General features: G+C 38.2%; 1 protein-coding gene across 4 annotated transcripts in view; it reads right to left on the bottom strand.

Annotated features, from left to right (window-relative positions):
• Nek7 (NIMA related kinase 7) overlaps positions 1-16,008 on the bottom strand; it is a 136,664-nt gene that overhangs the window by 43,453 nt on the left and 77,203 nt on the right. For all 4 annotated transcript variants that reach the window (XM_027417457.2, XM_027417458.2, XM_035445679.1 and 1 more), the window contains exons 3-5: positions 13,303-13,443; positions 2,457-2,519; positions 791-901 (exon numbers count right to left, since the gene is read on the bottom strand). In XM_027417457.2, the coding sequence (XP_027273258.1) occupies positions 791-901; positions 2,457-2,519; positions 13,303-13,443 (315 nt within the window). The remainder of the gene's footprint in view (positions 1-790; positions 902-2,456; positions 2,520-13,302; positions 13,444-16,008) is intronic.

Below are 16,008 nucleotides of genomic sequence, written 5' to 3'. Positions count from 1 at the left end.
TTTTCAGTCAGGCTGACATTCAAATTCTCTGAGGAGTCCTCTCAGGTCATCTTCTAAGCTGCTCCTACATTTCTTTCCTTTATGCATGCGTGTGTGTGTGTGTGTGTGTGTGTGTGTGTGTGTGTGTGTGTGTGTGTGTGTGCGCACGTGTGTGCGTGTGTGTGTGTGTGTGTGTGTGTGTGTGTGTGTGTGTGTGTGTGTGTGTACATGGCACTGTGTCTTTATGTGTAGATACCTGTGCCAGAGGCTCGATCATTCCCTATCTTCTATTTTTGAGACAGGGTCTCTCACTGAACCTAGAATTCACCTATTCAGCTCTACTCCCTGGCCAGTGAGTTCCAAGGAACCCTCTGTCTCAACTCCGGAGAACTTCGATAACAGGTACCCAATATTGCACCTGGCTTTTTTACATGGGTTCTGGAGACCTGCTCTCAGCTCCTCATCCTTAGGCAGCAAACACTTTAACAATCGAGCCATCTCTCCAGCCTGGAGATGTCTTTCTTTGTTCCTTTCCCTGAGGTGGGAAGACAAAGGTTCAAGGATACTCTGCTCAAGAGTATGTAACACTCGAACTTCAGAAAACAAGTCTCTAAGCCTATCTCCAAAGTGATTCCGGTGCCTTTAGAAATGTAAGACAACTCTGGTGAACTCTGCTAAGTAAGCTCACTTTATAACCATTTCCATTCCTTCCACTGACATATGCTATTTCAGTGAGGTCCTTAAAATAGCTACCATGGTATACACTTCATAGACAACTTTGTCAGAAAGATAAACAAAGGAACAAACTTACCTTTATCATTCTGGAGAGGTCACCAGCATCTGCTAATTCCAAAACTATGTTCAGTTCATTATCTTCAATGAAAGATGCATAATATTTAATAACGTTTGGGTGATTGAGTTGCTAAAGAAAAAAGTAGAAATTAAAACTTTTATTTTAAATGCCAGAATCACATAAAGTTTTTAATGATTTTAATTCAGCTATGACAACTCATTTTTAAATTGCAAACATCTTGACAGCATATTTTTATTATAGTCAATTTTAAAACACATAATTATTCAAAGTAAAACTAGTTATGAATAAATTTATTTTAATATTTTATTAGATATAATAAATGATGTACTCAAGATTTTTTAAGTACTGTTATGACTAGTAGGCATATAAATAAATGCAGTAAGTGAATGGCATGGTAGAATTGAATCATTAACTGCTCAAAATTATATCCTTCAAAATTAGAACTGTCATGCAAGAACATTCAACTGTAAAAGTATCTCTTTATACTCCACTTTTAAAATTAGAGCTGTTCCTACACAACTAGACTGCTCAAAACCACAATTAACATCTACTATTCAGTATCTAAATATTGTTTTTAGATCAAGAAATCTAAATATTATCAAGAAACATAAATACATGAAACCTATCTAAGTAAGTTGACTAAGATCATTCCTAAGGAAAAATCTCTCTCCCTGTAAAAATATATGCAGCAATCTATCCAAAAATATTATGATTTTTCTGTTCCAACTTTAAACAAGTTAACACAAGACAATTTCTCATAAATTATATATGATTTTCTTTATTCTTAGTTTTTCTTCCGTACTGTTCATAGTGATGCTATTTCTATTTTTAAAAGGCGTGTGTGTGTCCATGCGCGTACGTGCGTACGTGTGTGTGTGTGTGTGTGTGTGTGTGTGTGTGTGTGTGTGTGTGTAAAACGGTTACTTCAAATACGAAGAGTAAGAAAGCACAGCTTTGAAACACTTTGGTTAAAACTGATACACTTTAAGAACATACACAGATGTATAAAACACCAAGTTTTTCCTTTTCTTTAAAGAGAAGCTCCTGCTTCATTGTCCAGGCTGGCCTGAACTCAGGTTCTGCCTGTCTCAGCCTCCCAGGTGCTGGGTTTACAAGCATGGGCCATCATACTTGACTGAAAACAAATAAATACAGCAGAAGCAATTCTGAGCAAGATCACTAACAATGAAATACTGTTCAGGTTACTGGAACCTCATCACACTCTCAGGCAGACAAAGAACTAAATGTTAATTCCTGGCACACTGTCTATATTCACCTTGCCTAAGTCTGCAGAAGTGATTTAAAAAGGTTTATGAATGTGAAGTGCCTGGGTTAGTCCAGGCTCTTAGTATGCCACATTGTGATGTGACACCAATATGCACTTCCATCACTTAGCCAGTAGGATGGGCTTACACAGAATGCTCTACAAAAACTTCTCCAGTGTTTTAGACCCGTGTATCTATCTATTCTGATTTAATTATTTCACCACATATCAAACTTATATTCTCCAAAACACACTCTTAATTTATGCAGTGTTACTTAAAACCAGTATGTCATCAAACAAGCCTGAAAGATTGTTTTACTTAGACTTGTGACATTTTGATAAGTAATTTTATCAACAGGTTCAGAAATATTAATAAATAGCCCAGAGTTCATTATTTACCTTAAGGAGATCTATTTCTTTGATACAGTCAGCACGTGCTTTGGCATCCATTAAATCAAATATCTAAAAATGAAGTTTAGAATCATTTAATAGTGACCTGTACTATAACCTAACATGTAAACTCATAATAACACATTCTCTCTTATAGATATAGATAGATATAGATACACACATATATGTACATATGTATATACACAGAGGTGAAAATTTTATTTGTAGTTATTTACTGTGAAGGTCCATAAGAACTTTACCTTATGTTAACACAAAACAACAACAAAAACCTTAAGATGCTTTTCCTCCAAAGGCAAATAGTTGTATAATATATATATATATATATATATATATATATATATATATATATATTTTCACATCTGTTGCTCAAATGACCTGGACAGAGGTGATGATCAATTGGATAATTTAATAATAATCAATGTGCATTGAACAGTTAACACAGATACTGAGTGTATTTTACAAACTATCCCATCAAATTCTCATGTTACTGGTACAAAGCTAATTGCCTTCCCATGCTGTAGATGAATAAATGGGTTCTTTCAAAACTTAAGAGACTGCTGAAGGTTCACGCAGCTCATCAGTGAGGCAAGAGGCATTTATTCTTAGTTCCACTGTCAGCCTAGATCCAAACCACTAAATGATTTCCAGGGGGTTTGACCTGTGTTCCTGAGAGGGACAGTACAGCACAAACGGGTGATGACTGATCTTCGAAGACAGAGGTGGCAAAATTTGATCATTTTAAATACCGAGTACAGGTACACATAAATATACAGTCACATACACTATGTCTTTGGCATTAAACTTTCAGGAAAAGAGATTAGGAAATGAAAGATTTTAAAGGCTCCTTGGGAGGTAGTAATGTAAGGAAAGGGGGAAGAAAACCACAAAAACAAATAAGCAAAGGATTCTCCTGTATCTTTGAGAATAATGAATTTCAAGGTCCTAAGTATGTAGAAAACAGTGTTTTTCAAATATTAGTTATTGCACTACAAGTGGATTAAATCCTATTCATTTAACATTTTTTTTAAAATTAATGATATTTTTAGTCAACAACTTGAATTAACTCCTGCTACTTTAGATAGTCAGGTATGTGTGTAGCTTGAAGTAGTGGGGGCAATCAAAAAAATTTTTTTTTGTTTTGTTTGTTTTTTGTTTTGTTTTCAAGACAGGGTTTCTCTGTTTAGTCTTGGCTGTCCTAAAACTCACTCTGTAGACCAGGTTTGCCTTGAACACACAGGGACCTGCCTGCCTCTGCCTCCCAAGTGCTGGGATTAAAGGCATGAGCAACCAACGTCCAGATCCAAATCTTTTTAATTAGGGAAAGAACACTGACAACTCCCAGTAGGTGTTACCCTCTTTACCACAGCCTCCTACAGGCAATGCTGGCTGCAAGTCAGAGACAAGGATTGAGGCACGGAGCTTGTAGTAATACAATTACAGTCATACAAGGAGTAACATTGAGACTTGAAGCCTGGGTCTTTCGGCTACCTCCACAGCCAGTGATTTCTTCCATTGGCCTGGCCTGGTCTGAATTCTAACACTCATAGATAACCACTACACACTAAAGTGTGTGTGCAAAGTACCATATCAGAAACCTAAAAGGGAATCCCCATGTGGGGAAGGGATAACATTAAAAGTTTAAAAAAAAAAAAAAAAAAAAAAAGAAGAAGCTTCTACCAGTCAGAATGAAAGACATGTGTCTCATAGACACGAGTCTCCGATAAGGGCACATAATCACAGTCTATATTAAGAGGCAACTTTTAATAGAGATGCTTCTGAAGAGTTAAAGATGCATAGGGATCTGATTTTCTCATACTCAAATAAAGCCAATATAATAGAACAGTGGTCACTAGAGGCTAAGAAGAGGGTGGGATGGGATAATGGGTAACAAGGTGCAGTGACATAACAGCTGGAGGTTCTCAGTGTTCTATCATACACATCGTAGCATGAAGACTACACATAATAACTCACTATATATTTTATTTTAAGGAGGAGCTAAGAGAGAGGTGTTTGCAGCTTCCCAAGAAAGAGAAATGACAGTAATTATGCTGGTTTGATCACCACACATTACACCCATGTAGTAAACTATCAGTGTAGGCCATAAAGATTTACAATTATGTCTCAATTAAAAACATCACATGAGGATATTAATTAAAATTTTAAGACAAACACAACATCCATACACCTACTAGGCTAAAGAGCTGAAGCTCCTCCCCTTCCACTTCCTACACTGACCAGTACACTTTGTATAGTAAAAACAGGAGACGAGAGGAGGAGAAAGAGGTAAGTGGAGGGTGGAAAGGTTTTGGCCAGTTGTTAAGTTACTCACTAGATGAGGTTCTGGTACAGAGAGGAAATAGGTTGTACATAAATGGGCAATAAAATCAGGAATGAAAACAAAACAAGTGATATTAAAATATATTCAGGGTCATCCTTACTGAAGAGGAAGCTTAAGCACTAAGTTTGAGGCAATCCTCAACTACAGTTTTAAGGCAGTCTGGGGCATGTTAGACCTTGTCCATATATATATATATATATATATATATATATATATATATATATATATATTATAAAATAATTATAATATTATCTTAAAATTACACACACACACACACACACACACACACACACACACACACACACACACACGGTGATGCCATTCTTAGAACCACTGGCCCTAGGACTTGAGATAAATGAACCTTCTTAGAAAAGTCAATATGTTGGGTAACCATGGAATCCCTATGGAAAACCCAGAGGATGGTAGAGAATGGTGAATAAAAAGATGTAAACACACAAACATAGAGACTCACAGGAGTAATCTCAATAACCAACTCCTCTTAGATGGGAGAAGATTTTAAAAACAAGAGCCTGAGAGTGAGAAGCATAAGGGTTTTAGAAAATCATACACACACATACACATGTACATGCTATATGAAAATCATATATATTTAGCTCATATTATGTTTCAGCCAATTTAGAATTGTGAATTGAGTTTGTTTAGTTTTGGGGTTTTTTTGTTTTGTTTTGTTTTGTTTTTTAACTGACTATGACAGTATCAAAAGTTGTTTAAAACCCTGGGGAAAATACTCATTGTTGGCACATTTAATGTGACAACACTTTCTGAACCAAATATATTTACGAATACATTTAACTGGAAATGCGTATCTAATCTTTCTTTAGTCAACATGTCAAGACGAAAGAAAAGGCTGAATCTTTGGACTAAGTCATTCCTACCACAGATTCAAAGACGCCTGGTGATTTAATGAGCTAGACAGGAAAAAAAAATATGGGATTTTGTAAAACAAAAAAGACTTTTTACATGACACGCATGTAAAAGGAAGGCTTCAGAAGGCATTATTTTTGATTCAAGGTTTCTTTGGGCTTCAAAACTCATTTTATTCTTGGTTAGAGCCAGTTATTTGTTGGGATTAAGTAAGTAATGGCTGATAAATTCTTGGTATTATGTGAATCATTTTTAAAAGCATTTCTGTCATCTTCAAATTTTACCCAAATTACTCATAACTTATAAAAGTTAACATCAGCTCATCTTCAAAAATAATCATCCATATAACTTAATAGAAATATCTCTTAAAAAGTGTATATAATAACCCTTACAATGTAGCAAAGATACACACACATATCAAGTGTGATATATACATGTGTACCCATATACAAGAGTGTAGATATCCCAGTTTAAACTTCTCACATGGAAATCATCTCCTGGGCCCTACTGCTTTAAAGGGCCCTACTGCTTTAAAGGGCCTACACTGAGTAGCCTTGTCTTCCTTGTGACCAATCCTCACTCTTCCTTCAGTCCTCACATTTCAATATGCCTCAGTTGTTCCCCATGTTTTGCCCCACTTAACCCAATGTCAGAAGAAGAAGGCTTCCATTTCTTTATTCAAGCTAGCCAATGGCCAGCCAGAACTCCCAGCCCTTACTGGACAGGAGAAAAAAGGAGAGCCTCAATAGGCCCCCTCTGTAAAAGCTTTCTACAGAGTGGAACTGTGATAGGTGGAAGGTGCTGAGCACAGTGAATCTGAGACAAGCTCCTACTCTAATCAGCCTGCTTCTTTCACCACACTGTCAACATACCCAGACCAGAAGTTAATGGGCAGGGTTCTATTTCCTTCTCATGGATTCCATAAGAACCTGCTCACAATGGGCTGCTCCTGGACAGGTGTTTGTGTCCCATTATTCCATAACTATTGAAAACTGTCTCCAGGGGAATGCCCTCTAGCTCAGCAGGCTTGTCATACAGTGGTCTAACTTCCAGTCCTGATGTGAGCTGTATTTGGGTTTCTTTCTTTCCTTTTCTTCCTTTCTTGCTTTGGGGTTTATTATTGTTGCTTGGTTTTTTTCAAGACAAGGTTTCTCTGTGTAACCCTTGCTGTCCTGAAACTCATTCCACAGGCCACGCTGGCCTTGAATGCCAAGATCCTCCTGCCTCTGCCTCCCAAGTGATGGGATTAAAGGTGTGCCACCACTTCCCAGCTCTGGTTTCTTTTAAATTACAAAACTGAAGAAAATATTTCAAAATTCATGTTTTATTGATACTTTGTGAAATCTAGAAACACAGCAAGCTTTATTGAAGGCAAAGGCTACTCTTTAGGGAGCAATCATACAGAGGTACTCAAATGTGTGAGGCACGCACCTGAGTAGGTAGAGGCACACACCTGTGTAGAGGCATGCTACAGGAAGCCATGAGAATGCAGCATAGGAGAAACAAAAAACAAACCTCATTTTTAACTGTGCAAATTGTTCCCAAATGGAATACGAAAAGGAAAGCCTTTGGAAAGAAAGAAAGGGAAGAGAGGCAAGATGGCCCCAGGGCAGGACCAGGGGAGTTTTAAGAAGCCTCAGGGAACTGGAGCAATAGTTTCTGTAAAGATACCAGAAATAAAGCGAACTGGGAATGTCTGCAGGGAAAGGAGACTCATGAGGAAGAAATGGAACAGCTTGTGGGGGAAAATCAGAAAAAAATCAGAAAAGAGAGGGTATCCAATATGCATTGAGTTAGGGAAGGTCAGACAGTTAGCATCGATCATAAAGCATGCCGGAGAGCAGAGTTGAGCTGTTTGGCATGAGCACATAAGGGCTGTGGCTAAACAGGCAACATAACCCTTTGATGTGAGGGGCTTCTCATACAGTGGTTAGAATATATTCAACGGAAATGAAAGAATATACTTCCAAAGAAAAGCTGCAAATTCTCAAGAAATAACCTGACATCTATGCTGAGACCTGGAAAAATGACTCAATGTGAACAAACAAAGACTTGAACAATGGTGACAAATGAGGACCGAGGATCAGAAAGACAAAGAGGGACTGTAAAGGGATAGCAGCTATCTTCGAAATTATTAAAAAATAACTGAGCGGGAGCAAATCAAGTTTCAGATACCAAAGAAGATGTCTGAATTAAACTTGGTCTTGACAGTCAGATGAGGTCAAGTATGGTTTAGAAGAAGAAGTGGAAGAGATGGGGACAGTTAGAGGGGTTGATTTTAAGACATGGAGACAGAACCGGTAACACTGAGGGAGGCCACAGTCAGGTACATACAGACACCAAGAGCATAGCTTCAGAAAGATCAAGGAATGGATAGAAGAAGAAAAACAAAACAAAACAAAACAAAAAAAAAAAAAAACAAGGAGAGTAAAGAGACTGAAAGGACATTTAAATACAATAGAAAGTTCTAACAAAGAAGGCAGAAGAAGGCAGCACTGTCTTTCACATTGGGAAGGAAGAGATAACTGCAAAGGAACGTGATGTGAGGTAACCATGAAAAGGAAGCCATACTGAAAAGGACTAAGCTGTGCCTAAGGAAAGGAACATTTCACAAGAGTGTGAGGAGGTGGGAATGCTAACTGGGCCAGGCTCAATGACAGAACATAAAACCAGTGTACTGCCCTTCAAACCTGCCTCCGAAGTGGAAGCCAGAGCTCACTGAATTTGCTAAATAATGTTTGCAAAATGTTTAAAATTTTGTGCTTTTATCTTATTATATTGCAAGCAATATTTATTTAATACCTGAATACTTCTCAGGTCACAATTAGTAGGTTATATTGTGGAGCAAAAATGATGAATCCACTTTTTGCATAGTTGTCTTTAAAAATATGCTAGCCTTTATTACTCACCCATGTAAACCCCTTCGATGGTTGCCTTACTCTTACAGCAACATATAAATGAACTTTTCTTCATACTCTATATATGAAGCCCTCAAATGTCTAAGCTACCTTCTGGCTCTGGAGCGCAACACTAGTTCATGCCCTCACAGTGATCTGCTCTCAGTCAATTCTGAAACTCTCCCGTTCTGCACAGGCTGGGCCTGTGTGATCTGTTCTGGGAGCTTCCTTACTCCCGATGTTTGGATGAGAGACTCCTCTCCTCTACCTCAGCTTAGGCTTCCCATCCTCAGGGAAGACTGCGTTGCCACACACAATCCAGAAAGCTGTCCCCCTCCATCAAGTTTGATTCTCGTATCACATGGCCATTTGGTTTTGGTCTGTAGTTACTTGATTGGTTATCTGTCTCTTACAGATAACCAATTAAATAACCAGATTAAATTTCCAAGTCCCCAGTACTCACTATTCTCCATCATAGAGGAGAGAGCTTCAACAAATATTAATAAATGATCTTCAACCGTACAAATAAAAAGTGACTTTCACTGCATTTACTCCCTGAAACTAAATACTAGAAAAGCCTATAGTTTTAAGTAGAATACATTTTAACATTAGTCATCTGTTTAGACTAAATGTGGTCATTCATTAGAATATCACAATACGGCTAAACTCTCGGTAAGACTACAGGTTTACTGTTGTTTATGCCTAGAATGATTTCAAGTAAGATTGTAAGCATATAAGAGCCTTAGTTTTTAAACCTGTATTATTAACTCTCTCTCTCTCTCTCTCTGTCTCTGTCTCTCTCTGTCTCTGTCTCTGTCTCTGTCTCTCTCTCTCTCTCTCTCTCTGTGTGTGTGTGTGTGTGTGTGTGTGTGTGTGTGTGTGTGTGCCTACCATGGTGCACAAGTGGAGGTCAAGGGACACCTCTTGAGAGCTGACTCTTCATTCCACCCAAGGGATCTGAAATCAGGTCTCCAGGCTTGCACAGCAAACACCTATACCCACTGGGCCATCTCAGTGTCCAGAGAGCTTTAACTTTTAAGACTACTTTCCTAATTAAGACTAATTTACTTTACAGCTAACTCATCTTTTCAAATGAACCTCACCTCAACTGCCTCAACTTTTCTCCACTCAAAAAAAAAAAATGCTGATTACATGTTACTCTTAGAAATCTTCCTCATTTTTCAATATTTCATTAACTCCAGGCTTGCAAGAAGTCTACAGAAATTAAACAATGAAATTTCATACAAACTATAAGACAAGTTCAATGGTCACAGCAAACTCTGCAGCACAGACTGGGTCTATGGCTGGAGAAGCTGTGAAGACATCAGCACCAACCAATGCATTGTGGAAGAAGCCATCACTGTCCTCAAAATTTTAATACACACAGAACTGCATACATACATGTAGAATCTAACTACATATACAGACTCCAGAACTTAAAATTAAGTGTATACAAAAGGACGAATTGTATTTGACAATTTTGAAAGTTATATCCTTGATAAACGCTTTAAAAAAACTAATAATGAACAAATCAAAGTAAACCATTAAACAGATAAGAATACATTTCCAGAAAGTTTCATTAGATCAAAAAGATGAATTTGAACAAAATGCTCAAAATAGATTTTTTTAATAAATATTCATGAAGTATATCTTTAAAATAATGTCATGTGTAATACAACCTAGGAAGCAAAGAGAATTTAATGATCTATGGACCAAATTAGTTGGTAGTATTGAAAAATTCTAGTAATAATAGCCAAAGAACTTGAGATACAGTAACCCCAAATTCCTACTTCTCCCCTGCTTTTAGACTGGTAAGGTCAGTATTCACTCCAGTCATACTGCAGCTCTGGTCAGTGAGCTAAAAAATAGTGAATAGAGACTGTAGCTACTACATCCAAGAAGTTTCTCAACAATCTTCCAGTATAAAATCTAGAAGTTTGAGAGTCACCGGACCCATAGATAGTTCTGTGAAAGCCCCCACCCCCACCCCATCTGTGCTCCTATAGACTGCTCCCATCAAGGTATATGCCAGGATTTTAGAAATGTTTTTGTTCTATCACCTGCTACCATTAGAATCTCATTAAATCCCAATACAAATATTTTAGTCTCAAAGTCTTATGCACTGGCCAATGACACTAAGTAATTAAAGAATGTGGGTGTAATTAACCGAATAATCAGCAGAAAGGGAAGCTGTGTACGAAATAAAAAAACAGGGATGGGGAAGAAAAATTTACACCGAGAGGTTCGGCATGGTTATATCAGGTAAGATGCCATCTTACTTTGCGAATGAATCATAAAGTAGTAGCTGGAACTCAGCACATTGGTTTTTAAAGGCCCTACATAAGTGAAGTGCATGATACAGGGCAGTCCTTAAGGGCCCTGAACATTAATTAAGCTCAGAGATCAGATAGTGAAGTTATAAATATTCCATACAGATTTGCAAACAAGGAAGTAATTAAAGAAGCAATACTTTAGCATCTGCACTGCACACAGCCAAAACATTCTGGAAGGATTTTCACAGAGTTGAGAACAGTAATACAGTTCTGAGACTAATGATGTAGACTTAAACATCAGTATTTGGTTCTTCGGGAGATTTTTGAATATTTGTCTGGAAGTATTCACAGCAGAACATCACTTGGTTAGAGTGCTTTTTCACTGTGAGGAGAGCATATTACTATTTTTAAAAATGAAAAATAGTGGTTTTTCTTTGTTCAACACAAGTGTAATACATCACAGAAATCAATAATGTATCTGAGATGCAAATTATTGCCCCTCACAAAGCCTTAAAACACCGTTCCCTAATCAAACAAGCTAGGTAACACTTTATAGCATCATTTGTCTCTTCCGTACAAAGTGACGTTTAAACTGGGAGACACCAGAGCATTTAAAGAAGAGAAATGACAAAGTCCAAAGCACACGGACTACTTCCCACAGCATCTGAAGCATACAGTACAAAACGGGGGCAGCCAGAATTAAGGAGGACATTGGAAGCTGAAGAAAAATGCAACTGTATAAACTCACTCACTCACTGTCAGCCTTCCAAACTACAGAGAGCAAAACACAGGCAAGGGGACAGAATCCAGATGCTACTGTGAGAGCTAAGTAGATGCTCCCTCCCAGGAGGCAACCCCACCCTCTTCTTTCTTCCTGGTTCCACTAACAAGGTTCTGCAATTAAAAGGCAATCAGAGGAGAGAGCTAGAGCCCTGTTCCTTTTCCACACTTACAGTTAGTGGAAGCCAAGAAGGGAGCCAAGAAAGTCACTGAATTTTATCCCATGGCCTTGTCCACCACCTTGGGCAAAAGGTGAGCTTTCCTCTCCATGAGGTACTAAGTGAGGAATTTGTAACTGTATTTTGAGAATATTGATATCTGAAGATGTTTCCACCTAGGGATGGGTCTATAGAAAATCCTTTATCTCCTGCTTAAATTCCTTTTCCTAGTTTCAACTCCTCCAATTCATAGCCTGGCTTAAACCCCCAACAGCACAAACTGGCATCTCTATTCTACAAAGTCTTACTTAAATCAGGAGTCCAAACACAGGGTTTAACATGCAATTGTTTTAAGCAAACTCTTTGTCCTGATAGACAATTAAACTGGAACTTAGTAGAGTTTTAATAAGAATTAAAGAGTCTTCAGTAGAGGAGTAATCTTACCCCAAGTCATGTGTTTTCTAAACACTGACATCTGTATCTTATATTGGTCTCGATATATAACCCAGGCTGGCCTCAAACTCAAAACCACCAGTGTTCTTGCCTCACTCAGCCTTGTGTTGCCAGGAAAAAATAAACTAGTCCAATTTGGGGAAAACAACCCAGAATTAACTTGTGGTGTGCAAGCATGCTCTACAAGCCACCCTTTCTACAGTTAGGCACAAATTAAAAAGAATTTCTTGCATTGCCTAATAAAAACAAATAATATCATGTAAGTGTTGTTTGACCAGCAAATACTTGTAAGCAACCTCAGCAGCCACTAAATTTATAATATAGATCTCTTTGAGGAATGGGTAAAAGGCACGATAGAGACTATTTTGATGTTTACTTCTTAAGCTGAGTATAAGGACACCAGCATTGCTGCTTATAACCTAAACATATATCCCGTGGATCTTTCGTTTAATATTTTTTTTTTGTACTGGGGATCAAACATACTGGCTTACACATGCTAGGTAAGACTTTAAATCATGGGTTAATCCTCTCATTTCCTCTATATCACTTTCCCCAAGTAAATAAGATCCACCTGCCATTCCCTGACGTCATGCAATGTGTTTTATGGACCAATTACTTCCTTCGATAGCAAATAGACACAGAGCTTCAGCTGAGACATTCTACTTCAGTGTCTAGTTAGTAGTGACAGTGACCTCAACTCTACCTTTTGAGATCTGCCATAACCCCCAGTCATTGTTGGTTATGGGGGGAGATAGTTGTCAACATTTTAAAGCCTGGAAATACTGTTAAAAGTAAACATCAATTTTTGCTTATTAGAGGCCCATATAATAAAAGTATAACAAGACAGGTTTAGCATCAGCTTTATGCAAACATGGTATGGAAAAGTTAATTTCTACCACACATTACCTTCAAAATACACTATTAAAATATAAAACTCTTTCTTGAGATGCACAAACTACAGCTCTGTGACCCAAATCTTTCCAGAAATTGCTTCCCATATAATAGATATCATAACTTAACATGGATTTATGCAGTTAAAAACCATCTTACCTGCACTTTTTTTAAAGCTACTGGTACTCCATCCAAGAGACAGGATGCTCTATAAACTTCACTAAATTGTCCACGACCAATTTTCTTTTCTATTCGGAAGTTGGCTAAGGTATTATAGCCCATATCCGGTCGTAATGCCTTCTGCAATTAAAAATAATACAAAAAAGTTTCAATCACACAATACATCTAAGATGTGACTTAAGAAGGTAAAGGTATGGTATACACAGCATACTACCTACAGAAAACTTGCAAACATCCCATGCCAATAATATATGCACTCCTCAGAACAGAAAAGGAAACTGAAGATAAAACTATCACCCTGGAGAAATTTATACCATAGGGGGTTTGTGGAGGGTGGTAAGAAGAAGACATACATATAGCACTTAAGACTGGTAAAGCTAGCCAGGTGTAGTGGCACTTTCCTTTAATCTTGGTACTTGCGAGGCAGAGGTAGATGGATCTTTGAGTTTGAGGCCAGCCTGGTCTGCAGAGTTCCAGGACAGTCAGAGCTACATAGAGACCCCATCTCAAAACAACAACAACAACAAAAGAGCAAAAAGCAAAAAGGCTGAAAACATAATAAATCAAGGAAAATGGATGACAGAGTATTATAAGGAATTTGAAATTTTAGGTAGGAATTTCCTGTAACTTGCCTTTAGTTCACTTTTATAAGCCAGTCACAAGAATCCTTGCTTTCTGTGGTGCTTATTTTCTTTCTCAATGATTCTTTGAGTTGAAATGGGCACCACCACCCCCAGCCCCGCCCACCACACACACAAGTGGTTCTGCTTCTTGCTTGGGATCACTGGCTACATTGGTCCATGAGGATGGAGGGAAGAGAAGCAGGGAACAGGATTCAAGACAGCTGTGGGCACGAACAGAGACAGACCTCCAGGAGGCAGACTTCAGTGAATCAGCTGAACTTTATTCCAGTGTATAAGAAATATATAGGATTGGAGAGCCTGGGGACAAACCCTAATTTGCATTAAGTGGCACTCTCCTATCACCAGGCTTTGTATGTGACAATCAGGTCCTATCAAAATGGCTAGAGCACTTGCCTAATTACCATGTGGGTCATCAGGGAAGAATGTTTGCAGGGAATTGTGTCAAGAGTAACCCTTGAGATAAGTCAGACATCAGGGCCTAGAGACATCCTCCAGATAAGGCTGGGTAGAGAGCAGGAAGCTTTGCTAGGAGGGGAAAGAGTTTCTATATTACTGAGCTATTGAGATAAGCTGCCAGGCCATGGGGAGACTGTGAACTCTACCACCCAGAAATGTCTTCCAACACACACATACACATATAGTCACTCCAATCTGTCCACTAATACATACAACAATTTTGAAATTCCTGACAGTATTTTAAGTTTCTGAAAAGACTAATGAACTAACTGAATAGGTAAATAAATGAATAAATAAATATCACCAGTGGCAAGAAGTCTGTCATTATACCATCATATTTTTTAATAATATTGTCTTTGTGGAAGAAATCATTTCATTCTTTTTTAATTGGCAATTTTTTACATTTTTATAGAATATATTTTGATCATATTCCTCCCCCTTCCCTCCAGTCTTCCCCATCCTCCCTACACTCACCCAACTTGATGCTCTCTCCCTTTCTCACTCTCATAAAACCAACAAAAAACAAAACAAAACAAACCCCCAAAGACAAAAAGACCACCAAAGCATAGTAACAACAAAGCACACACAGAATAACCATGGAGTCCCTTTTGTGTCAGTCAACTACTCCTGAGCAGGGAGCCTTCCCTGCAGTGTGGCTGATATACCCAGTGTCACTCATTCCATTGAAGAAAACGGTAACACAAATAAATAAATGACCCAGAGACTGACATTGGGATTCAAACTTCAAGCTGAGTATCAGGAAAGCCAAGAAGCCAGCCACTACCTTCTTACCTGAACCTCAGGCTGAAAGCGCTGATTCACGGACCAGCTCTTCACCAAGCCTCAGACTGCAACCTTTCATCAGTGTGTCTAGAGAATGAATGCCTCATACCGACTACTTGCTCCTGTCATTTATACCCCTCTAGTGCTGAGATTAAAGGTGAGAGCTATGATTCTCTTTTAGACTGATTCATTCTTGCGTAGATCTGGGTGGCCTTGGACTCACAGAGATCCATCTACCTCTTAATTCCGAGTCCTTTGATTAAAGGTGTGTACCGCCACCTCTTAGCTTCTAGCTGCTGGAATTAAGGGTGTGTATCACCACTGCCTGATCTCTATAGCTTGGGGCTGACTTTGCTTTTCTGAATCTTCAGTTAAGCTTTAATAAATCATAAATAAGATATCACTACGGAAAATAAATTGTCCCTCTCCTAGCAGCCATTAATAGCTTCTCAGGTAGAGGTAAAATAATTTCTTAACTAATTTTTTTTCTACTACTGCAAATCAGCCCAAAACCAGATGAATCAGAAATGTTTTCTGCTTTCCAACAGTTTGCCAGGAGTGAAACAATCACGTTATAGGGGAGGTACCTGGTGGCAAGGAGGCCTAAGAAAAACTCAACTCACAAATTTTAATCATTACCTTCATTCTTTTGTTGATTTGTTCAACTCTACCATGGTACTAATTCGTGGACTCGGTCAGTCAATTAGGCGGTTAGTTAAAACAAAACTAAGCATCAGAGGGGGACCCACTGCTCTCAAATGCTCTCCTTCCTCAGGTTCATTACCCATATCCATGGAATGTT

Source organism: Cricetulus griseus, chromosome 5 (assembly GCF_003668045.3).
Source record: "Cricetulus griseus strain 17A/GY chromosome 5, alternate assembly CriGri-PICRH-1.0, whole genome shotgun sequence".
Lineage (NCBI taxonomy): Eukaryota > Metazoa > Chordata > Mammalia > Rodentia > Cricetidae > Cricetulus > Cricetulus griseus.
The sequence above is the reverse complement of the archived record's forward strand: the minus strand, read 5'-3'. Positions and strand labels throughout refer to the sequence as shown.